The sequence below is a fragment of the Papio anubis genome, chromosome 13 (genome assembly GCF_008728515.1).
Source record: "Papio anubis isolate 15944 chromosome 13, Panubis1.0, whole genome shotgun sequence".
Classification (NCBI taxonomy): domain Eukaryota; kingdom Metazoa; phylum Chordata; class Mammalia; order Primates; family Cercopithecidae; genus Papio; species Papio anubis.
This window is the reverse complement of record NC_044988.1, coordinates 64404322-64428393: the sequence shown is the minus strand read 5'-3', so window position 1 is coordinate 64428393 and position 24072 is coordinate 64404322. Positions and strand designations below refer to the sequence as shown.

General features: G+C 44.3%; 1 protein-coding gene and 1 long non-coding RNA gene across 2 annotated transcripts; one reads left to right on the top strand and one right to left on the bottom strand.

Moving 5' to 3' along the window:
• Positions 1-10778: 10778 nt before the first annotated feature.
• Positions 10779-14606, bottom strand: LOC116270045. Its single transcript, XR_004177930.1, has 2 exons — positions 13996-14606; positions 10779-11464 (listed from the first exon to the last, which is right to left on the bottom strand). It is a non-coding gene; the product is annotated as an uncharacterized LOC116270045 (long non-coding RNA).
• Positions 14607-21169: 6563 nt separating this feature from the next.
• Positions 21170-23695, top strand: LOC101009718 (high mobility group protein B3-like). The gene is made up of 2 exons (XM_009188499.4): positions 21170-21242; positions 22658-23695. Exons 1-2 carry the CDS (start codon positions 21170-21172, stop codon positions 23206-23208), a joined length of 624 nt encoding a protein of 207 aa, XP_009186763.1. The 3' UTR covers positions 23209-23695.
• The last annotated feature ends 377 nt before the right edge of the window (positions 23696-24072 follow it).

The following is a 24072-nucleotide window of genomic DNA, read 5'->3' as shown; positions in this document are numbered from 1 at the left end:
AAGAGAGAAGAACAGAGCAGAGACAGAGAGGAGCAGAAGGGGAAACAGAGCATCCCGATGGTGCTTCAGTCCCTGATCGTGTCCTACCTGGACCTCAGCTCTCAAGCTCCATGAGACACCTATGGATCCTTAGGACAAATTCCTCATGTTTTGGTTTTTATTTTTGAGACAGGGTCTCGCTCCTAGGCTCCCATCTCAGCCTCCAAAAGTAGCTGGGACCACAGGTTTGTGCCACCACTCCCAGCTAATTTTTAAAATTTTTTGTAGAGACAAGAGGTCTCATTACGTTGCTCAGGTTGGCCTCAAACTCCTGAGCTCTAGCAATCTGCCTGCCTCATCCTTCCAAAGCGCTAGGATTACAGGGGTGAGCCACCGCGCCCAGCCAGTTCCCCATGTTTTGACTTGGCTAACATAACTCCAATTCGTTGAGAATCCTAATTAACACCAGGGATGTGCCACTAATTAGCAACATGTCTGTGGGTCATTCGTATAACCTCTTCAGGCATCATTTCCTCGTCTAGCAAGTGGGGATAAGAAGATACTTCACAGTATCAAAGGGATGCAAATAACTAAGTGAGAATGAAAGTGCCAGCTATGGTATATCTACATGCAGGCTCATTAACCGATGACTTTCCTGTGTACAGCCACCTCCAACGGTCTGGAGAGAAGGTCCTGAAATCATTCACATATTAATGATATGTGGCTGAAACTTAGCACTGAATGAAAAATCGATTATTTTGCCCTCGAGAGCATTCAGTTTCTTCTAAATCAAGAGATGTAATCTTGTCTTCTTGACTAAGTTCTTGGGTTTACAGATCTAGACATTTTGTCTAATGAACATTTTTCATTGCCTACCAGTATCCATCACCATTCCTCGAGGCAAATTATGCAAGAAAGATAGAGAGCTCTAGTCTTTTTTTTTTTTTTTTGAGACCAAGTTTCACTCTTGTCACCCAGGCAGCAGTGCAGTGGCGCGATCTCAGCTCACTGCAACCTCTGCCTCCTGGGTTCAAGCAATTCTCCTGCCTCAGCCTCCCAAGTAGCTGGGATTACAAGTGTGCACCATCATGCCCAGCTAATTTTTGTATTTTTAGTAGAGACGGGGTTTCACCATGTGGGCCAGGCTGGGCTCGAACTCCTGACCTCAGGTGATCTGCCTGCCTTGGCCTCCCGATGTGCTGGGATTACAGGCGTGAGCCACCGCACCCAGCGGATTTTTTTTTTTTTTTTAAGATGAGGGTCTCACTATGTTATCCAGGCTGGTCTCAAACTCCTGGGCTAACGGATCCTCCCAGCTCATCCTCCCAAGTAGCTGGGATTACAGGCACATGCCATGGCACTCAGCTTTCAAGCCTTTTATAACCTATAGTAACCTTATAACCTAAATTGTGGAATTGACTTGCCATCCCTTTGCCATATTCTTTGGTTGCACAGGCCAACCCTGGTGCACTGTGGAAAGGGACTGCCTAAGGGTGTGGATATCAGGAGGCTGGGATCCCTGGGGCCATCTTGGATGCTGGCTAGTACAGAGAGTACCTTTCAAGATTTCCTATCAAAATATCCCTGAGGGCAGAGGGGAATGACTGTGAATGGACTCTGCCAGGCCTGGTGGTTTGGCACCAACAGCAAATAGCTCACTACAATGGAGAAATGTCCAGACAGCCAATTTCTCTCTCTTAAGTACATAGTAATTACATTACATCCCCTTTTATACCAGAATGTTTAAGCAAATGTGGTGCTTTCAGAGCCCTGTGACATACACTGGGTAGGCCCAGTGCTAAACTTCTCCCAGTTTAAAGAGCAGGGCAGGGGAACCTGTTTGGAGACTGGTTAGAGGTCTAGGGAGGCCAAGTGACAATCGCTTACAAGAATTGGCAGCTACAATGCCCGAGGCATTTTTTGTTTTTTTAACTTATTTTAAGTTCAGGGGTACATGTGTAGGTGTGTTATTATAGGTAAACTTGTATCATGGTGGTTTGTTGCACAGATTATTTTGTCACCCAGTCATTAAGCCTTGTATCCACTAATTATTTTTCTTGACCCTCTCCCTCCTCTCACCCTCCACCTCCTGACAGGCCCCAGTGTGTGTTGTTCCCCTCTATGTGTCTGTGTGTTCTCATCATTTAGCTCCCACTTATAAGTGAGAACATGAGGTATTTGATTTTCTGTTCCTGCATTAGTTTGCTAAAGATAATGGCCTTCAGTTCCATCCATGTTCCCGCAAAGGACATGAGCTCATTCTTTTTGATGGCTGCATAGTATTCCATGGTGTATATGTACCACATTTTCTCTATCCAGTCTACCACTGATGAGCATTTAGGTTGATTCCATGTCTTTCCTATTGTGAATAGTGCTGCAATGAAAATGTGTGCATGTGTCTTTATAATAGAATAATTTGTATTCCTTTGAGTATATACCCAGTAATGCGATTGCTGGGTCACATTGTATTTCTGTTTTTAGGTCTTTGAGGACTCACCATACTGTCTTCCACAATGGTTGAACTAATTTACACTCCCACCAACAGTGTAAAGGCATTCACTTTTCTCTGCAACCTGGCCAGCATCTGTTCTTTTTTGGCTTTTTAATAGCTATTCTGACTGGTGTGAGATGGTGTCTCATCATGGTTTTGACTTCAATTTCTTTAATGATCAGTGATGTTGATTTTTTCTTCATGTGGTTTTTGGCCACATGTATGTCTTCTTTTGAAAAGTGTCTGTTCATATCCTTTGCCCACATTTTAATGGGGTTGTCTTTTTCTTGTAAATTTAAGTTCCTTATAGATGCTGGATATCAGACCTTTGTCAGATGCGTAGTTTGTAAAATTTTTCTCCCATTCTGTAGGTTGCCTGTTTACTCTGTTGATAGTTTCTTTTGCTGGGCGGAAGCTCTTTAGATTCCATTTGTCAATTTTTGCTTTTGTTGCAATTGCTTTTGGCTTCTTCGTCATGAAATATTTGCCAGTTTCTATGTCCGGAATGGTATTGCCTAGATTGTGTTCTAGGGATTTTATAGTTTTGGGTTTTATGTTTAGGTTTTTAATCCATCTTAATTTTTGTATATGGCATAAGGAAGGGGTCTGGTTTCAATCTTCTGCATATGCCTAGCCAGTTATCCCAGCACCATTTTGAATAGGGAATCCTTTCTCCATTTCTTGTTTTTGTCAGGTTTGTCAAAGATCAGATGGTTGTAGGTGTATAGCCTTATTTCTAGGCTCTCTATCCTATGCCATTGGTCTACGTGTCTGTTTTTGTACTAGTACCATGCCGTTTTGGTTACTGCTGCTCTGTAGTATAGTTTGAAGTCAGGTGGCATGATGAGAGGCATTGTTTATAATATTAATACTAGCACAGGAGCTCACACACAGATGTGACCTGTATTGCACACACACACATAAACAACCCAATGTCCATCAGTGAAAGCCAGTTAAATAAATGATGGTATAGTTATGTGACTGGACATTAAGATGGGATTATTTGTCTCCAATTCAGCTGAGACCTCAAAGTCTGAGAATACATAAAAGATGCATAGTTCCCCTGCATCCCAAGGGAGGGGCTGGATCACACATGCAGAACACACTAAGATATTATGAAACCAGGTCTGCTGGCATCCTACCCCATCCTACCCACCAAAGGACAGAAGGGTTGATGAGTCAGTGGAGTGCTGAGGCCTCCCCAGCCCTCCCTACCACACCCCTGGGGAGGTGGGAGGACCTGCCTGGGAGGTGGAGAGGCAGGAGGGAGCAGGCTGGGGGGCACTGCCCAGAAGCTTAGTGCCGGTGCTCCCAGATCACACCGAGGGGTGAGCTGCTTATTTTCATGGCCCAATACTGAGATGCAGATAAACTGGGAAAGAAGAGAGTTTTCATTTCTGTAACCAGGTGCGGGGAAAAGGCCTGGAAATTATCGCCAGACCAACTCAAAATTTCGAAGTTTTCCAGAGCTTATATACCTTCTAAGCTCTATGTGTACGAGTAAGTGTGCATTTATCTAAAGATGTAAGTGATTAACTTCTAATCTATAACTAAGGTCTCAGCCCTGAAGACCTTCCTCTGGAGCCTCAGTAAATTTACTTAATCTAAATGGATCCAGGTGCTGCGGTGATTACCCTTATCTTGTCTCCTGCTAAATCACAGAGGTTTGGGGAGTTCCTTTCCACCTCCAATAAATTTGTTTGTGGAGGGCTGGGGAGCTTCTTCAGAAAAACTTGTTTAATCCTAAACAGATCCTGTTAAGAATGCCTTCGTTATTTTGTCATGCTTTAAGGCCCAGGAAAGGCCTAGGTGAAACTCTGGGTGGGGTTTTGTTACATTCCCGCCTTCGTATAAGGACACTGGCTCTATCAGCTTTTAACATTTATCTTCACCGCAGGGTGCTGAAACAGTTGTTACGGAGGCCCGCAATCCTGAGGCCTCGCCTGCCACACCACGGGGTTGAAAGGAGTGGAAGAGGAACTGTGATATTTGGATTCAAATACTTCTATATTGTCTAACATAAACATGTTTATATGTTACCAAAAAAAAAAAAAAAAAGGAAAATAAAGGAGTAAAAAAGCATGTACAGTAAGCACCTAATAATTAATAGTTTGTTCTAGGAGCATCCCTGGGAAAACATTTCCAGCAATTTCAGATTTTTGTTTTTTGAATTTTTTACAATAAGCATGTCTTATTTGTAGAAGCAGAAAATATCCAAATATAGCATTTTAGAAATAATTATAAAAAGCTACCAGAAGACCCAGCTTTTCACCCCTCTCCTCCTCCTCCCTCCGTTAAACACAGAACTCAGCCCAGCAGGGTGGGCCTGCAGCCCAGGCAGCCCTGGGAGAACGCTTCCTTTCCGGCTGCCCACGCCCAGGACGGGACTTCCAAGCAGGACAGGGAACACGCCCCTGTTCCGGTCCAGGGATCAGCTGGGACACCAGCGCCTTGAACCTGACTTCCCAGGCCAGGACTCACCCCCCTCTTTGGAACCCCATTGCCCCCGGACTCCCCCCGCCTCAGCCTCTCCCACTCCACCGTCTGCCGGCCTGCACCCCAGCTCTGTCCCCTTCTGCCTCCCCAGTCCACTCACCTTCAGCCGGTAGTGAGCTTTCCCAAGAGGAAACTGAGGCACGCTGGGAAAAGGGAGCTACTTCAGGTCGAGCAGCAGCTCAGCGACAGGGCTGGGACCCAGGCTTCCCCGAGCCGCTGCGGTGCGCTTTAAATAACACCACACACCTGAACAGCTGAGGCGCCCGCGCCTCCCCTCACTACACTCCCTCATTCCAGGTTGAAATGTGCACCGTGCTCCGGCAAAAACAAACAAACAAACAAACAAACAAACAAACAAACAAACAAACCAGGCTTTTCTCACAAAATCAAACCAGAAGGTAAGATGTGTGTGGCAGAAACAAGCTTCTTAACTTCCCTAAACCTTATTTTCCTCCTGTGGAAAGTGAGTTGATTAGTTCCTGCCTCGCGGCATTGCGGGGATCTATTGGAACGATGTGGTGCAGCTGGTGCCCCATAGCTGGCAGCTGTGGTTTGTTTCTCCCAAAACCGGCCACTCGGGCCCCAGCCTCTCAAGACCTATTTTGGGTGGCATTCATCTGGGTGGTGGGGAGCAATGGAACTTTTTCTTTTTTCTGAGACAGGGTCTTGCTGTCGCCCAGGCTGGAGTGCAGTGATGCAATCTCATCTCACTGTCACCTCCCGCTCCCTGTCACCTCCTGCTCCCTGTAGCCTCCACCTCCCAGGCTCAAATGATCCTCCCACCTCAGCCTCCCATGTAGCTGGGACTAGGCACACACCACCATGCCCAGCTAATATTTGTATTTTTTGTAGAGACAGGGTTTCGCCATCTTGCCCAGGCTGGTCTCGAACTTTTGGGCTTAAGCAATCCTCCTGTCTCAGCCTCCCAAAGTGCTGGGATTACAGGTGTGAACCACCACACCCAGTCCCAACGGAACTTTTTCTTCCTCATCCAACAACGTATATATTTGCTCTTAAGTGAGTAAACAGTTGTTGTTGTTTTAAACAGCACTGGATTCTAGGAAAATTGAAAAATGAAGTGCATGCTTTACTTACTGTGCCCCTGTGTAATAAACATCAACTTTACCAAAAAAGAAATCTGAGGCTGTGTCCACACTGCGATTCTCTTCCTAGAATCTCCATTTCTCCTTAATCTACAGATTGGCTGGGGGAAACTGAATGAAATATTCCTGGTGCAGTAAACCTGATGGTCAAACCTTCCCAAAGCTCCAGGGCAGCCAGCTGCCAAGAAGCCTCTCCCCTCTGGCCCACACCCTTCCTGTTGGCTCCTGGCCACACCAACCCATCGCCTGGGAGGATGCTAGAGAAACGGGGTTGCTCCAAGAGTCCACGTGTCCTTAACGCATGGCCAGACTCAACAATAGGCTTCTTAATGAAACCGGGAAACTGCAGAGTTGAAGTGGGTGTTGGGTGCTGAGCCTTGGCTCATTCCCTCAGGGATCAAATATCAGCAGAGTCATTGGGTAAAGGCCACCAAGTTCACCTTCACCTTCCTGAGGAAAAGACGTTTAGGGTCTCAGCTTTCTTCAGCAGACAGGGTAGCTCCCCGGCACATGATAGAAGCAGGCTAGGAGTTAGAAGGCAGACAGTGGCCGGACATGGTGGCTCATGCCTGTCATCCTAGCACTTTGGGATTACAGGCCGGAGGATCGCTTGAGGCCAGGAGTTTGAGACCAGCCTAGGCAACACAGTGAGATTCCCACCTCTGTAAAAAAGTAGCTTTGCGTGGCTGGGCATGGTGGCTCACACCTGTAATTCCAGCACTTTGGGAGGCCTGAGTGATCCCGACGGAGCACCTGAGGTCGGGAGTTCGAGACCAGCCTGCCCAACATGGAGAAACCCTGTCTTTACTAAAAATACAAAATAAGCTGGCCATGGTGGCACATACCTGTAATCCCAGCTACTCGGGAGGCTGAGGCAGGAGAATTGCTTGGACCCAGGAAGCAGAGGTTGCAGTGAACTAAGATGGCACCATTGCACTCCAGCCTGGGCAACAAGAGGGAAACTCCATCTCAAAAAAAAAAAAAAAAAATGAGCTCTACATGGTGGTACATGCCTGTAGTCCCAGCTACTCAGGAGGCTGAGGTGGGAGGAGCACTTGAAAGCCGAGATCCAGGCTGCAGTGAGCTGTGATCGCACCACTGCACTCCAGCCTGGGCAACAGAGCGAGACACTGTCTTTTCAAAAAAGCTGACATCTGCTGAGTCTGTCAGGGGCTCACAGATGCAGGTGGAGGGGCTCAGATTCCCTGTGCCTGAATGCTGGGGCTGGGGTGGGAGTATTAGCCATGGCCTTTTTTCCTCAATATCTCCATGGCGTTCTACCCATTCCTCTCCACAGCTCCATCCTGTTCTCTAAGTTGGCCCTTGATCAACTTTAGACCGCAACAGACGTGAGCAACAAAGGGCTGTGTGTCTTCTGAAGCGGATATTGAACCGGACCTTCATACAGCTGTGCTTTCAGAGCCTCCCCCTGCCAGCTGCCCTCCTCAGTTCTCACCCTCATGTGCCGGGCTCAGCAGCCCGGGGAGGCGGATGGACAGATTCTTGGAGTCATGTTCTTCATGCCTAAAACAAGCACAAAGGACTCCAGACAGAACCTGCTGTATTGAAATACAGTTATTAAAATGTAAACAAACTCAGGCAAGATAAACACTACTTTATTAATGCATTGCATGATAAGATCTGGCAGTCGTTCTAATAACAATGACGATTTTGAAGAAGTGACGAATGTAAGAAATTTCAAGGTATCTGCAACAAATGCAGTGGAAAGTGAAAATATTTCAGATTCAAATTGCGCCAGAGTCACAGGTGCCTCTGATACACCCTACTTTGTTGCATACATTAACTGAAGGAATAGCTAAAGTTTAGTTAGGGGTTAATGAAAATAAGTGTGTAATTTTTTCTTTACTGAATGTACAGCCCTCTCAGTTCTGTCTGTGGGCCCCTGACTTCGAGTGTCCAGGTCAGCTCGGCTCCTGCCAGCAGTACAATGTTCTCTTTGCCTGGAGGACATCATTTACTAGCTGGTAGGGCTGGTCTGGGCCCTGCAACCAGGCTCCCACTTTTATTCCCTCACCTGTCTACCTTTCTCCCTCTCTCCCTCTCCCTCCTCCTCTCCCTCTCCCTTTCCCCTCTTCTCCCCCTTTCTCCTCCCTCTCTCTTCCCTCTGTCCCTCCCTCCCACCCCTCCTTTGGCTTCTCCTGGGGTCTCCTCACTTAGGGCTGAGATTTAAACATTTTCAGATTTAGAGTAAGTTGGGAAGAAGCAGGAATTAGATATGACTCTCTCAGCCAGTAGACAGGTAGGTGGTCATGTAGCAGGATGAGCCGCAGACAAAACCTCTCAGACACCGAGTTGTAGAAGGAAGGGCTTTATTCAGCTGGGAGCATCGGCAAGTTGTTGCCTTAAAATCTGAGCTCTTTGAGTGCACAATTTCTGTCTTTTTTAAGGGCTCACAACACTAAATATTTCACATGAAAGCGTCCTGATTGATTTGAGCAAGCAGGGAGTACGTGACAGGGGTTGCATGCATCAGTGGTCAGAGAGAAACAGAACAGGGCAGGGAGTTTCACAGTGTTCTTCTACACAATGTCTGGAATCTATGAATAACATCGGTTTCTAAGTTACGAGTTGATTTTTAACTACTGGGTTTAGGCCAGGCAGGCCTGGGCCTGGTTTTGGGCCTGGCACCTGGCTGGCTATCTTTGGTTTTACTTCCTTGTTTTTTTCTTAAAACAAGTACTGAGTATAAAACAATATGAGAGGGTCTCTCTCTTTCCTCATTCCCCCGTTTTGAGACTCTCACTTTTTATTAGTGGGAGTTCTTACTCTTGCTTCTTATGTCTTTTTGTGCAATAAATTGATAGTGATTCATATAGTACACTTGTGTGGAAGCATTTTGGTGAACTAAGGTAGCAACAAAGCTTTTTATCATTTGGAGAAGTCCAGGTATCAGACAAGGGAGCAGTAAGTAGGTTTTTATTACTATTATAACTTTTATTATATATTTGTTGAAAGGTTCGTTATGAATGAGACGGCAGATCAACAGGTCAGGAGATCAAGACTATCCTTGAGTTAACACGGTGAAACCATCGCCTCTACTAAAACATACAAAAAACTAGCAGGGCGCTGGAATAGGCTGAGGTTGAGGCAGGAGAATGGCGTATCCAGGTGAGCTGAGATCCGTTACTGCACTCCAGCCCGGTTAGAGAGCAAAACTCAGCCTCAAAAAAAAAAAAAAAAAAAGAATTTTAAATCCTCCTAGTGCTGGGAATTAATTTTAAACATGGCTTCAGGGTCAATTCTGTGATACACTTTGTATGGGCACATGTGATCATGTCTTTATTTGCCTTTGATTATCTATGTGTAGTATTGCAATTAGTAAGGTTTACATTTTTTTGAGATCGAGTCTCGGCTTGTCGCCCAGGCTGGAGTGCAGTGGTCGATCTCAGCTCACTGTAAGTCTGGGCCCCTCGGTTCCCTGCTTATTCTCCTGCCTCAGCCCCTCCCCGAGAAGCTGGGGACTACAGGCCTACAACCTCTCGGGCTAATTTTTTTTTTGTATTTTTAGTAGAGACGAGGTTTCACCGCGGTCTCGGTCTCCTGACCTTTGTGATCCGCCTCTGCCTCGGGCCTCTCCCAAAGTGCTGGGATTACAGGCGTGAGCCACCGCGCCCGGCCTTGGTTACATTTCTTATAGACCTTTTTTTCAGCTGCTAGCAAGTAATCGAGAGCTAATCTATTTTGATAGATAGCATTTATTATCTGAGTTTCTTGCTGGAACAGAATAGTCAAGCCTTGACCAGTTTTATTAGTAATAATTTCTCAAACAGTTTGTAACCGTATAATTCGGTTGAGCATGTAGATGGGGGTCTGATATCTTCATGAGCCATCTTGTGCTCAAGTGGCTATGCTTCGTTTTTAGCGGGAAGCATAGACTGGGAAGCCTAGAAGTTCACTTGTTCTTATGGGCAGTAAGAAGAAAGATGGTTTAATAGTGCCAATAACACAACCGCCTGTCCACTGGTCAGGCAGCTTAGCGTAGGCTCTATGTCTGCATATCCAGTATAACCCGGTGGGGGCAGTCTAGTCCTGGTGGAATTGTGGGTGGGCCTAGACAGTCTGCAACCTTGGAAATTTACTGAATGGGTTTCTTTCTGTATAATTGGAACTCTACTATGTAACTGTTTTTGCGGTACTATTATACAGCTTTTGCCTAAGACAACTAAGCCGCCCTACAGGATGAGTGAATTTTTTTCTTCTTCTAGCTATGCAATACTGTCTAATAATTGAGACGTTTAGAACTTAAAAATTGTCAGGGTAGTTCTTTTGGGCTGGGAATTCATCAGGAACTGGGTCTGTAGGAACTAATTCTTAGGCTTCCTATGGCCATTGATCTCCTGTTACGGTTCCTCTACAAACATAACATGAAGTGACTTTTAGAGACTGGGCTACATGTTCGGCTAATTGCAAAAACATATTTTTAGTTTTTTCTGGAATCTCAGGTACTGGCACATTTAGTTCATCATAGAAAGTCTGAAATACTGGTTCTGGAGAGCGTCTTTGAACTTCTTCTTTTATTAGGATGCTTACACTAGGATCTAGTCTTTTTTTTAATCAATGCCTAATGTTACGTATTTTTTTTTATTCGGTTTTGGGTCTGAGGGGTTTGTGATTACTAATTTTAAAGGGTTGCAGCTCCTACTCGTGCAGGAGGGGCTGACTTTTCTTTTTTGGAGCTAAACAGGATCTTTTTTTTTAAATTTTATTTTATTTTTAAGTCGCCTAAATGACACAAAACCAGTATTGACACATTTCACATAAATATGATTCTTGACAGATATGCTTATTTTCTGCTGTGTAACTTTTTTCTTAATCTAGAGAACTGCATCTTATCTTATGTTGTTTACTATTAATAGTGGCACAGGCATCAAATTTTAAGGTTACATTTTTGGGAACTTCTCTTTGTTCTGTTCTAGCTATTACTTTACTTGTGTCACTTAGAAAAAGACTAGTCCTTACTCTTATTTTAAAAACTGTGATCATAGGAGGCTTAAAATGAGTCATAACACACATCAGGTTGGTTATTTCCTGGGCTACATACCTTGGATAGAATAGCATTATACAAACAAGTTTCTTTTAGAGTCCTGGTACACTTATAATAACTATAAAATCATAGAACTATAGCAATCTTTTGTCTTACCTTAGTGACTTGATGTATACACTGGGAACAGCTTTCAGTCTGAGGAAGGTCAGTTGAAGTCTTTACTGTACAAGTCTAAATTTTAAGGAAAATGAGTCCCGCGATGAGTTTCCTCATGCATTGGCCGTGCGTGGACCAGTCAGCTTCCAGGTGTGACTGGAGCAGGGCTTGTCTTTTTCAGAGTCACTTTGCAGGGGTTAGCGAAGCTGCTCCCATCCACGTACAGCTCCCGGTCTACAGATGTTTAAGGATGGTCTCAGAGGTTAGGCCCACTAGAATAAACTGAGTCCAATACTTTTACACAGTTATATTTAACTGAGCTCTTTGATACCAGGAGCAAGGTGGCGGGTTTAGCCTGTTGCAAACTTCAATGGTTATGCGGGGAATTTTTACAGAGCAAGCTTTGGTATCTAGTTAGTAGAGCATTTATTAGCTAATGGTGTCCTTTGGTATTTATTAAAATCACCACAGCATGGGGGGACTTTATGTTTGGGTTTTTCCTAAGAGTTAGCTCATCTGCTTCTTGTGCTAGCAGGGCCGTTGCTGCCAGGGCCCTTGGACATGGGGGCCAGCCTTTGGAAACCTTGTCTAGTGGTTTTGAGAGATGGGCCGCTGGCCTTGGCCAGGGTCCTACAGTCTGGGTTAAAACTCTAACTGCCATTTTTTTTTTTGACATATAGAGTGTAAAGAGTTTTGTCAGGTCAGGTAGCCTCAGGGCTGGGGGCCAACATGAGTTTTTCTTTTCAACTTATGAAAAACTCATTGCTGTTGATTGTAATAGATGTAGTTTATGTAATCTACATTTTTATTGACTGTCATCTACTAAAATATTGATTTAGATTTTGTAACTATTTGATTTCAAGCTTTAAATTGATCTGATATTTCTTGTGGGGCTCTAATTGCATCTAAATGGTTGTGAGAGTTGAAAAACCCATAAGGGGCTTCTCTCGCTTTACAATGTCTTATTATTATTATTATTTCTGATTGATGAAATGCCAGGGTGAAAGGGATAGCCAAATGGACTAAAGCACAAGTGCCACTCTAGTTATTTGTCAGAGTGCCTAGTAAAGGTCGACCACAATACCACCACACATCTGCTCAGGGATGAACAAGGGCTGATTGATAAGCTCTTGAAAATTCTTAAGCTCACTGCATTTCTTCAGGTCTCCAAGGAATATTAAGTCTCCTCTTTGCCATGAGAGACATGAAGTGAACTTAGTGTTGGGAGACGCAAGCTGGATAGCCCTCGGGGGCTGACCTGCAGGGACTTTGGGATATAGCAGAAAGAGCTTGGCATGACTTATTACTCCAGGCTATAGAATCTTGGAAAAGAGCTACCATGCAGCCCACGCCTGGTCGACTGGAGGACCACCTTAGTGGAAGGGGGACAATCAGGGCCTCTGGCCTGCCATGTGCACAAGCATAACAACTGCTTTTGTTTAACGTGCAGATGGAATATTTAATCCATTTCAACTAGGCATTTGCATCTTGGTATGCAGTCTTAATTGCCAAAGTTTGTTTTAAGTCTTTAACTTCTATGATCTTCTAGTAAAATGAATGTTTCCTTTAGCACCTATTTTTATTAGTTTTTAGACTAAAAAAAAGCTAAACACCATTTTATATTTAATAATGCTTTTTGTATGATTTTTATACTAGATAAGCTAAATTTTACTTTTATATTAGTGTGTTATTAATTTTAATAAAACCTTGTAGACATATTTATCTAATTTTTTATGTTTGACCATCAGGTAAGATTTTATAGACTTTTTTTAACCTTTTATAATTTTTGTTAAAGAGCAGGTTGATGTTTTAAGAAAACCCTGTTGCATTTTCACTTTAATGTCCAGTTCACAGAAAAACTGGATGATACTTTTTTAACTTTAGCTATTATGTTTACACACAGAACTTTCTTTACAACTGATGTTTTAAAACTTGCCTAAACTTTCAAAACAATAATTTTTTGACCTTTTAATGTAGGTAAAAATCTACATTCTTATGCCTCTTTATAATCTTTTTACTAAAGGTATATTTTACTTCTTTATATACCTTGCACATAAACTGTTTTCTCAATAGTATTCAGGAGGCCTTATTACTTTTAAATTATATAACATTTTTTGCATAAAAAATTTTTTTATAACTTTTTTCTTTTACGACTTTCACAGACAATTTTTTGACATGTCTCAACTTTTTGACTTATTACAAACTTTTTTTAAATAACCTTTAATTTATTTCAGGATAAGAATTTACTATATAACATTCTTTTTATATAAATTCTGCTCCCCTCCACCGTTTTTTTTTTCCTTAAAATTTTTCAACATAGTTCTTAGTGGAGTGGGCTTATTTTGCGCCTGACCTATGTTTTCTCAAGACAAAATACCACGCTCACGCCACACACACTCACCACAAAACAAAGAATGGGTAAAGAGGGCACACGCACACTTTTATCGTTTATACCAAACTAAAATCAAAATACCGCGAAATTCAAAATCTGAGTACCAAGATATTTAAGCCAAGTCAAAACTAAAACTAAAGTATCCAGCAATTCAAGTCAAGTCAAAACCAGAACAAAAGTGCCAATATAGGTACACCGTGGGTGATCAGGCCACGCTTCTACTCAAATGGAGTGGGGCAAGTTCCAAAGACTAGTCTTACCAAATCAAGTCAAGTCAAAACCAGAACAAAAGTGCTGATACAGGCACACTATGGGTGATCAGGCCACGCTTCCACTCAAATGGAGTGGGGCAAGTTCTAAAGACTAGTCTTACCAAGTTTCAGATGTCCGGACTTCAAGTGCCAGTTCCTTCCCCGTGTTCAGCCACTGTGTTAATCTTCTGTGGGGGCCTGCTACACGCTGCTCTGATGAGGCGTTCCACCGGGACAATTGCCTACCCGGGAGCGCTTTTTGGATCACGTCACTCAGGTTGGCCAGAGTCCCCCGCAGGGATGCTCCACAGGGCAGGCCTAAGCCGCCTAAGAGGCTGCCCTGGCCGTCTGTCAGTTACCTCACTTCCCGGTCAGGGAACCAAGAAATGTAGCAGGACCAGCCGCAGACAAAACCTCTCAGACACCGAGTTGTAGAAGGAAGGGCTTTATTCAGCTGGGAGCATCGGCAAGTTGTTGCCTTAAAATCTGAGCTCTCTGAGTGCACAATTTCTGTCCTTTTTTAAGGGCTCACAACACTAAATATTTCACATGAAAGCGTCCTGATTGATTTGAGCAAGCAGGGGGTACGTGACAGGGGCTGCATGCATTTGTGGTCAGAGAGAAACAGAACAGGGCAGGGAGTTTCATAGTGTTCTTCTATATGATGTCTGGAATCTATGAATAACATCGGTTTCTAAGTTACGAGTTGATTTTTAACTACTGGGTTTAGGCCAGGCAGGCCCAGGCCTGGTTTCAGGCCTGGCGCCTGGCTGCCTGTCTTTGGTTTTACTTCCTTGTTTTTTTCTTAAAACAGGTACCGAGTATAAAACAATACAAAACAATATGAGAGGGTCTCTCTCTTTCCTCAGTCAGACTTCAAACCTCTGTCTGTCTTTTTCCAAAATCCTGTCTTCCCAGCAGGTCTGGAACTTTCCCGCTTGTCAATGTGTATTTCTCCCAGGACGCCAGGCACTGTCCTTGCCTCCAGAAAGCCAATGACTGTCCTTTCCTCAGTCTGGCTCTAGAGAGGGCTCACCTAAAAAAAGGACAGCCTTCGGCCTAGGGAAGGGGACTTCCCAGCGCTGTCAGGTACACAGGTGCCTTGGCCATGCCTGTCTTTTCTTCACAGGGCTCTGCCCTTGTGCCCTCCAACAAGAAGGGGTTTTAGAACATCATTTGGCAAAGATTGAATAATGCCCGGCCCCATCACAGACCCTGCTAAAACTGGAAAAAAAGACCCAAACCAAAACTTCTCCTTGCCCAGGCCAGGCACTTGTTTATATTTGTTGTCTCTGTGTCCTACAAACATTAACCAGAAAGCCTCTTTGACCAGACACACGGCGAAACCCCGTCTCTACTAAAAATATAAAAATTAATGGGCGTGGTGGCGTGCGCCTGTAATCCCAGCTACTCAGGGGTGCTGAGGCAGGAGAATCGCTCGAATCTGGGAGGCAGAGGTTGCAGTGAGCCAGGATCGCGCTATCACACTCCAGCCTGGGTGACAAGAGCGAGACTTCATCTCAAAAAAAAAAAAAAAAAAAAAAAAAAACAACTATAAAGCAACTAGACCTAATAGACATCTCTAGAATACTCAGCAATAACAGAATACATATTCTTCTCAAATACACATAGATGATTCTTTAAGATAGACCATATGGTAGGCCATTGAACAAATGTTAATACATTTAAAGGGATAAAAAACAATTTAAAGCATGTTTTCTGACCACAATGGAATGAAATGAGAAATCAATAACAAAGAAATTTGGGAAACATACATCTGTGGAAATGTGCATGACAATCTCCAAGTATCATTATTCAATTCTGTTTCTCCCCTCCATTCTGTTAATTTTTGCTTTATGTATCTGGGTGCAAAATACCATACCATACATATATGTAAAAATTAACTTAAAACGGATCATATACATAAGTGTAAGAGCTAAAACTATAAAACTCTTAGAAAAAAAAACAGGGATAAATCTTTGTGACTTTGGATTAGGCAATGGTTTCTTAGTTATGACATCAAAAGTACACGCAACAACAAAATAGACAAATTACACATTATCAAAAGTTAAAACTTTTTATTTTAAATTTTTATATTTAAATATATATTTTTTGAGACAGAGTGTTGCTCTGTCACCCAGGCTGGAGTGCGGTATGGCAATCTCGGCTCACTGCAACCTCCGCCTCTCAGGTTGAAGTGATTCTCATACCTCAACCTCCTGAGTAGCTGGGACTACAGGCGCACATCACCACGCCCAGCTAATTTTTTGTATTTTAGTAGAGTTGGTGTTTCACCATGTTGCCCAGAGTGGTCTTGAACTCCTGAGTTCAGGCAATCCACCTGCCTCAGCCTCCCAAAGTGCTAGGATTGGCACGGTGGCATGAGCCACCGTGCCCACCTAAAAGTTAAAACTTTCATTTTCAAATGAAACCATCAAGAAAGTGAAAAGACAACCCACAAAATGGAAAAACATGTTTGCAAGTCATATATGTGATTTAAAAAAAAAATCTACAACTCAATAAAAAAAAGTTAGCCCAGCTAAATGCAGAGGATTTGAATGGATAACTCTCCAAATAAGATCTACAAATGGCTGCCCAGGCGCGGTGGCTCATGCCTGTAATCCCAGCACTTTGGGAGGCCGAGGTGGGAGGAGTGCTTGAACCCAGGAGTTTGAGACCAACTCTGGGCAACATAGTGAGATCTCATCTCTACAAAAAATGAACAAAATTAACTGTGCGTGGTGGCATGTATCTGTAGTCCCAGCTACTTGGGAGGCTGAGGTGGGAGGATTGCTTGAGCCCAGGAGGTCGAGTCTGCAGTGAGCCAAGATCATGCCACTGCACTCTAGCCTGGGCAACAGACCCTGTCTTAACAACAACAACAACAACAACAACAACAAATATATATAGATAGATACACACACACACAAATGACCAATAAGCACATGAAAAGTGCTTGACATGTTTAACCATCAGGAAAATGCAAGTCAAAACCTCAGAGAGATACCACTTCACACCCACTAGGATAATTTAGAAGACAGAAATAACAAGTATTGGTGAGAACACAGAGAAATAGAATCTTCATACACTGCTAGTAGAACTGTAAAATGGTGCAGCGACTTTAGAAAACAGCCCGGAGGCACCTCAAAAGGTTAAACAGAGTTACCATATGACACAGCAATTCCACTTCTAGGTGAATATCCAAGAGAAATAAAAACATACATCTATACAAAAACTTGTATGTGAATATTCATAGCAGCGTTTGCTGGGTGCGGTGGCTCACACCTTTAATCCCAGCATTTTGGGAGGCCAAGTCGGGTGGATCACCTGAGGTCAGGAGTTTGAGACCAGCCTGGGCAACACGGTGAAATCCCATCTCTACTAAAAATACAAAAATTAGCTGAGCTTGGTGAGGGGCGCCTGTAGTCCCAGCTACTTGGGAGGTTGAGGCATGAAAACCACTTAAACCCAGGAGACAGAGGTTGCAGTGAGCCGAGATCATGCCACTGCACTCCAGCCTGGGCCACAGAGCGAGACTCCATCTCAAAACAAAAACAAACAAAACAAAGCAACAAATATTCACAGCAGCATTATTCTAATAGCCCAAATGTGGACACCCTCCAGATATCCCTCCAATGGTGAGTAGATACATAAAATGTGATACAGTGAGACTTTATTGGGTAATACAGAGAAACAAAGTACTTCTAACAAGCTACAATGTGGAGGAATCTTAAACACCTTATGCTAAGTGAAAGAACCCTCACACAAAAGGCCACATATCATGTTTCCATTTATGTGAAACGTTGGGAACAGACAAATCCATAGAGACAGAAAGTGGATTGTGGTTGCCTAGGGCTAGGTAGGGAGAGCGGAGGATAGGCAGAGTTGGGGTGGAATGGGGAGAGACTGCTACTTATGGGTTTGCAGTTTCTTTTAAGGGTGATAAAAATGTTCTAAAATTCATTGTGATGACTGCACAACACCTTGAATATATTTTTAAAAACCCATTGAATTGTAAACTTTAAGTGGCTTTTCAATATTATATTTCAATAAAGCTGTTACTTAAAAAAAAAGTTGGTAGTCTTTCTGTGTAAATGAGGAATCTGTAGTTATTTTTAAAATAAAAACTAAAACCAACTTTTTTTTTTTAGACGGAGTCTTGCTGTCACCAGGCTGGAGTGCAGTGGCGTGATCTCGGCGCATTGCAACTTCTGCCTCCCGGGTTCAAGTGAGTCTCCTGCCTCAGCCTCCTGAGTAGCTGGGATTACAGACATGCACCACCATGCCTGGCTAAGTTTTGTATTTTTAGTAGAGACAGGGGAGCTGGTCTCAGACTCCTGGCCTCAAGTGATCTGCCCGCCTCAGCCTCCCAAAGTGCTGGGATTACAGACATGAGCCACTGCACCCGGCCTTCTTTTTTTTTTCTTGAGATGGAGTCTCACTGTCTTGCCCAGGCTGGAGTGATTCTTCTGCCTCAGCCTCCAGATTAGCTGGGATTACAGGCAACCATCATCATGCCTGGCTAATTTTTTTGTACTTTTGTAGAGACGGGGTTTCACCATGTTGGCCAGGCTGGTCTCGAACTCCTGACCTCAGGTGATCCTCTTGCCTCGGCCTCCCAAAGTGCTGGGATTACAGGCATGAGCCACCGCACCAGGCCTAACTTTTACATAAACAAACAAACAAACTGTTGGAAGGGCAGAAGACTGCTGCTAGTGTTAAGAAAATCAAGCTGTTTAGGAACTACCAATGAATTCAGCTCCCTGCAGCACTGAGGTGAACACCTTGCAAGAAGACACCAGGAACATGTGGCTGAAACCTTTCCGAAGCCTGAAGTCTGCTCACCTGCCTGCTGCTGCCAGAAGCAATAATCCTCTCTACTCCTCTCACTCTCTCAATCTTGCAGATACACCATTTATTGGCAGAACCTGCACTGGAGCCCTGAAGATGAGCAGGTACAGGAACCGTCATGTCCCAGATGCCAGCTCCTGTGATACCGGGGAGAACACAGGAGGAAGTGGGAATGGCACTGAGCAGCCACACAGAACAGGAAGTGAACTCACCTTCTGTTTAAAATGAGGAAATTGAACCCGAGATCGTAGAAGTAATTTGCTCAAGGTCACATAACTTGCTAGTGATAATGTACCTACTGTTCAGCTTAGGGCTTTCGTTGGCGGGTTGGGGGGAGGCAGGTACAAAAACCATCTATGTGAATTTTAGGAGGCATACTAAACGGACTATCAAGTTACTATTCTGATTTAACACCCAGAAAACAAAGATACCAAAGATGGTTTGTGTAGGAAAAATCCTGGTGTTGTAGATTTCAGGCCTGTCCAAACATTACACTTCAAACAAATGCCTGATACTGCAAAACAAAAGCTCATTTCATAGGTTTGGTGGTTTGTCAAAAAATCCTTCAATATGATATTTTGGCGCACACACAAAAAATTCCACATATCATGAGCAAAAAGTCTGAGCGGAGTTTCGCTCTTGTTGCCCAGGCTGAAGTGCAATGGCGCAATCTCGGCTCACCGCAACCTCTGCCTCCCAGATTCAAGCGATTCTCCTGCCTCAGCCTCCCTGGTAGCTGGGATCACAGGCATGTGTCACCACACCCAGCTAATTTTGTATTTTTAGTAGAGATGGGGTTTCTCCATGTTGGTCAGGCTGGTCTCAAACTCCTGACCTCAGGTGATCCACCCGCTTTGGCCTCCCAAAGAGCTGGGATAACAGGCATGAACCACCAAGCCCAGCCTGAATGTTTTTTTTTTTTTTTTTTTTGAGATGGAGCCTTGTTCTGTTGCCCAGGCTGGAGTGGAGTGATCTTGGCTCACCACAACCTCCGCCTCCCTGGTTCAAGTGATTCTTCTGCCTCAGCTTCCTGAGTAGCTGGGACTACAGGTGCATGCCACCATGCCTGGCTAAATATTTTTGTATTTTTAGTAGAGACAGGGTTTCACTATGTTGGCCAGGCTGGTCTCAAACTCCTGACCTTCATGATCTGCCCGCCTCAGCCTCCCAAAGTGCTGGGATTACAGGCATGAGCCACCACACCTGGCTAGTCTGATTTTTTATTAAGATTTGCTTACTGAGAACCAGGGCTCCAATTACCCATTCACTCATTCTTAAATTTGTTCATTCATTCAGCAAATATTCCCCAAACATCCCTTAAGGGGCTTTCTTCAGTGAAGGAGACAGAAATGTAAAAAGTGAATAAAATAAAGCCAGGCGTGGTGGCTCACGCCTGTAATCCCAACACTTTGGGAGGCTGAGGCAGGTGGATTACCTGAGGTCAGGAGTTCGAGACCAGCCTGACCAACATGGAGAAAACGCATCTCTACTAAAAATACAAAATTAGCTGGGCATAGTGGCACATGCCTGTAATCCAAGCTACTTGGGAGGCTGAGGCAGGAGAATCGCTTGAACCTGGGAGGCGGAGGTTGTCGTGAGCCAAGATCGTGCCATTGCACTCCAGTCTGGGCAAAAAAAGCAAAACACCATCTCAAAAAAAAAAAAAAAAAGTGGATAAACTATATATGAGACTGATAAACTTAGTATAAGAGTACAAATATATGTAAACTGATTAATTATAAATATAACAGGGCTGGGCACAGTAGCTCCTGTCTGTAATCCCAGCACCCAGCACTTTGGGAGGCTGAGGCAGGAGGATCACTTAAGTTCAGGAGTTCGAGACCAGCCTGGAAAACCTAATGAAATCTTGTCTCTACAACAAAAGAAAAAGTAAAACGTGACAAGGCACAGTGACTTATGCCTGTAATCCCAGCTCTTTGGGAGGCCAAGGCGGGCGGATCATTTGAGGTCAGGAGTTTGAGATCAGCCTGGCCAACATGGTGAAATCTTGTCTCTACTGAAAATATAAAAATTAGCCAGAGCAGGCACAGTGGCTCAGGCCTGTAATCCCAGCACTTTGGGAAGCTGAGGCGGGTGGATCATGAGGTCAGGAGTTCAAGACCAGCCTGATCAACATGGTGAAACCCCATCTCTACTAAAAATACAAAAATTAGCCGGGCATGATGGCAGGCACCTGTAATCCCAGCTACTGAGCAGGCTGAGGAGGAGAATCGCTTGAACCTGGGAGGTAGAGGTTGCAGTGAGCCCAGATCGTGCTACTGCATTCTAGCCTGGGTGACACAGTGAGACTCCGTCTAAAAAAAAAAAAAAAAAATTAGCCAGGCATGGAGGTGGCTCTCGTGGAGGCAGCTAGTGTGAGGCTAGGGAGCGCTGAGCCACGCCTCATGCCCTGCGCTACCCAGACTAGTGAACAATACAGTCAGGATGGCTAAAGGTGACCCCAAGAAACCAAAGGGCAAGGTGTCTGCTTATGCTTTCTCTGTGCAGACATGCTCTAGCGGGATAATGAAGGAATCAGAGAGACCGAGGGGTGGAGGAGGAATTATTTATTATTTAGGTGCACCAGCCCAGTCGGATTAACATCCACAGGACTGAGCCCAAACAAAGAGTCAAGCTACCTTTTAAGCATTTTGTGGGGTGGGGGGAGATCTGTGCAGGGTAAAGCATACTACAGAAGCAAGAAATAAAGACAGTTTTTTTTTTTTTTTTTTGAGGCGGAGTCTCCCTCTGCCGCCCAGGTTGGAGTGCAGTGGCCGGATCTCAGCTCACTGCAAGCTCCGCCTCCTGGGTTCACGCCATTCTCCGGCCTCAGCCTCCCGAGTAGCTGGGACTACAGGCGCCCGCCACCTCGCCCGGCTAGTTTTTTGTATTTTTTTTTAAGTAGAGACGGGGTTTCACCGTGTTAGCCAGCATGGTCTCGATCTCCCGACCTCGTGATCCGCCCGTCTCGGCCTCCCAAAGTGCTGGGATTACAGGCTTGAGCCACCGCGCCCGGCCCAAAGACAGTTATTTAATTAAGACATGCATTACATAATTTCTTACTTTTCAAGGAACAACATGTTTTATGACTTGCGATTATCTGCCTAGTGACCTTGCAGCTGCACAGCTAGAGAAACAGAGTCTTCACAATTCCTGGGAAAGGGAGAGATAAGGCTCACTAGCCACAGAAAAACAGGCAGTTAATTTTTAAAGGACTTCAGCTTTTTTTCTTTCTCAGGGAGGATTGGGTTTTCTTACATACAACTGAGTTTTTGCTCACATATTCTTTAATTTCTTTCCTTTTTTTTTTTTTGAGACGGAGTTTCCCTCTTGTTGCCTAGGCTGGAGTGCAATGGCACGATCTCAGCTCACAGCAACCTCCGCCTCCCGGGTTCAAGCCATTCTCCTGCCTCAGCCTCTGGAGTAGTTGGGATTACAGGCATGTGCCACCATGCCCAGCTAATTTTTTGTATTTTTTTTTTTTTTTTTTGAGACGGAGTCTGGCTCTGTCGTCCAGGCTGGAGTGCAGTGGCCGGATCTCAGCTCACTGCAAGCTCTGCCTCCCGGATTTATGCCATTCTCCTGCCTCAGCCTCCCGAGTAGCTGGGACTACAGGCGCCCGCCACCTTGCCCGGCTAGTTTTTGTATTTTTTAGTAGAGACGGGGTTTCACCATGTTAGCCAGGATGGTCTCGATCTCCTGACCTCGTGATTCGCCCGTCTCGGCCTCCCAAAGTGCTGGGATTACAGGCTTGAGCCACCGCGCCCGGCCAATTTTTTGTATTTTTAGTAGAGACAGGGTTTCTCCATGTTGTTCAGGCTAGTCTCGAACCCTGGACCTCAGGTGATACGCCCACCTCAGCTTCCCAAAGTGCTGGGATTACAGGCATGAGCCACCACGCCCAGCCTCTTTAATTTCTGTTCCAATACAAAGAAGAACATAAGAAGAAAAACCCGGAGGTCCCTGTCAATTTTGCAGAATTTTCCAAGAAGTACTCTGGGAGGTGGAAGACAATGTCCAGGAAAGAGAAATTTAAATTTGATGAAATGGCAAAGGCAGATAAAGTGCTCTATGATCGGGAAATGAAGGATCATGGACCAGCCAAGGGAGGCAAGAGGAAGAAGGACCCTAATGCCCCCAAAAGGCCACCTTCTGGATTCTTCCTGTTCTCTTCAGAATTCTGCCCCAGGATCAAATCCACAAACCCCGGCATCTCTATTGGAGACGTGGCAAAAAAGCTGGGTGAAATGTGGAAGAACTTAAATGACAGTGAAAAGCAGCCTTACATCACTAAGGCGGCAAAGCTGAAGGAGAAGTATGAGAAGGATGTTGCTGACTGTAAGTTGAAAGGAAAGTTTGATGGCACAAAGGGTTCAGCTAAAGTTGTGCGGAAAAAGGTGGAAGAGGAAGATGAAGACAAGGAGGAAGAAGAGAAGGAGGAGGATGAGGATGAACAAACAAACTGTTTATCTGTCTCCTTGTGAATACTTAGAGTAGGGGAGCGCCGTACTCAACATATCTCTTATTTGAGAAGTATCTGTTGCCCTCATTAGGTTTAATTACAAAATTTGATCACAATCGTATTGTAGTTCCTCAAAGTGCTTTAGAAATTGTCAGTGGTTTACATGAAGTGGCCATGGGTGTCTGGAGCACCCTGAAACTGCATCAAAGGTGTACATATTTCCAAACATTTTTAAAATGAAAAGGCACTCTTGTGTTCTCCCCACTCTGTGCACTTTGCTGTGGGTGTAACAAGGCATTTAAAGAGGTTTCTGGCATTTTCTTTTTATTTGTAAGGTGGTGTTAACTATATGGTTATTGGCTAGAAATCCTGAGTTAACAACTGTATATCTCTATAGTTTGTAAAAAGAACAAAACGACTGAGATAAAGTCTAGATGCTCCTTGCTTGGCATTGAGCTGTGGGGAAGATGCTTTTTGGAGGGGCTGTAGTTCAGGGTGTATGCTCTGTGAGGCTGGACCTGTTGACTATGCAGTGGGCATCCATTTCGCTTCAGGTTGTCTTGTTTCTGTGACATGGCATTCTGCTGCCATCTTAGCTGTGGACAAAGCGGGGTCAGCTGGCATGATATATATATATATTTTTTTAGTTACGTGCGGTAGTTTTTAACCAAACTGTAGAACTCTTCATTGTCAGCAAAGTGAAGAGCCACTGCATCAGTGAAAGTTCAAGAACCTCCTGTACTTAAACACGATTTGCAACATTCTGGGTTTTTTTCGTATGTTTAGAACACTGAAATGGTTTTGAAGTTAAATGAACAGTATTACATTAAAAAAAAATTAGCCAGGCATGGTGGTGGGTGCCTGTAATCCCAGCTACTCAGGAGGC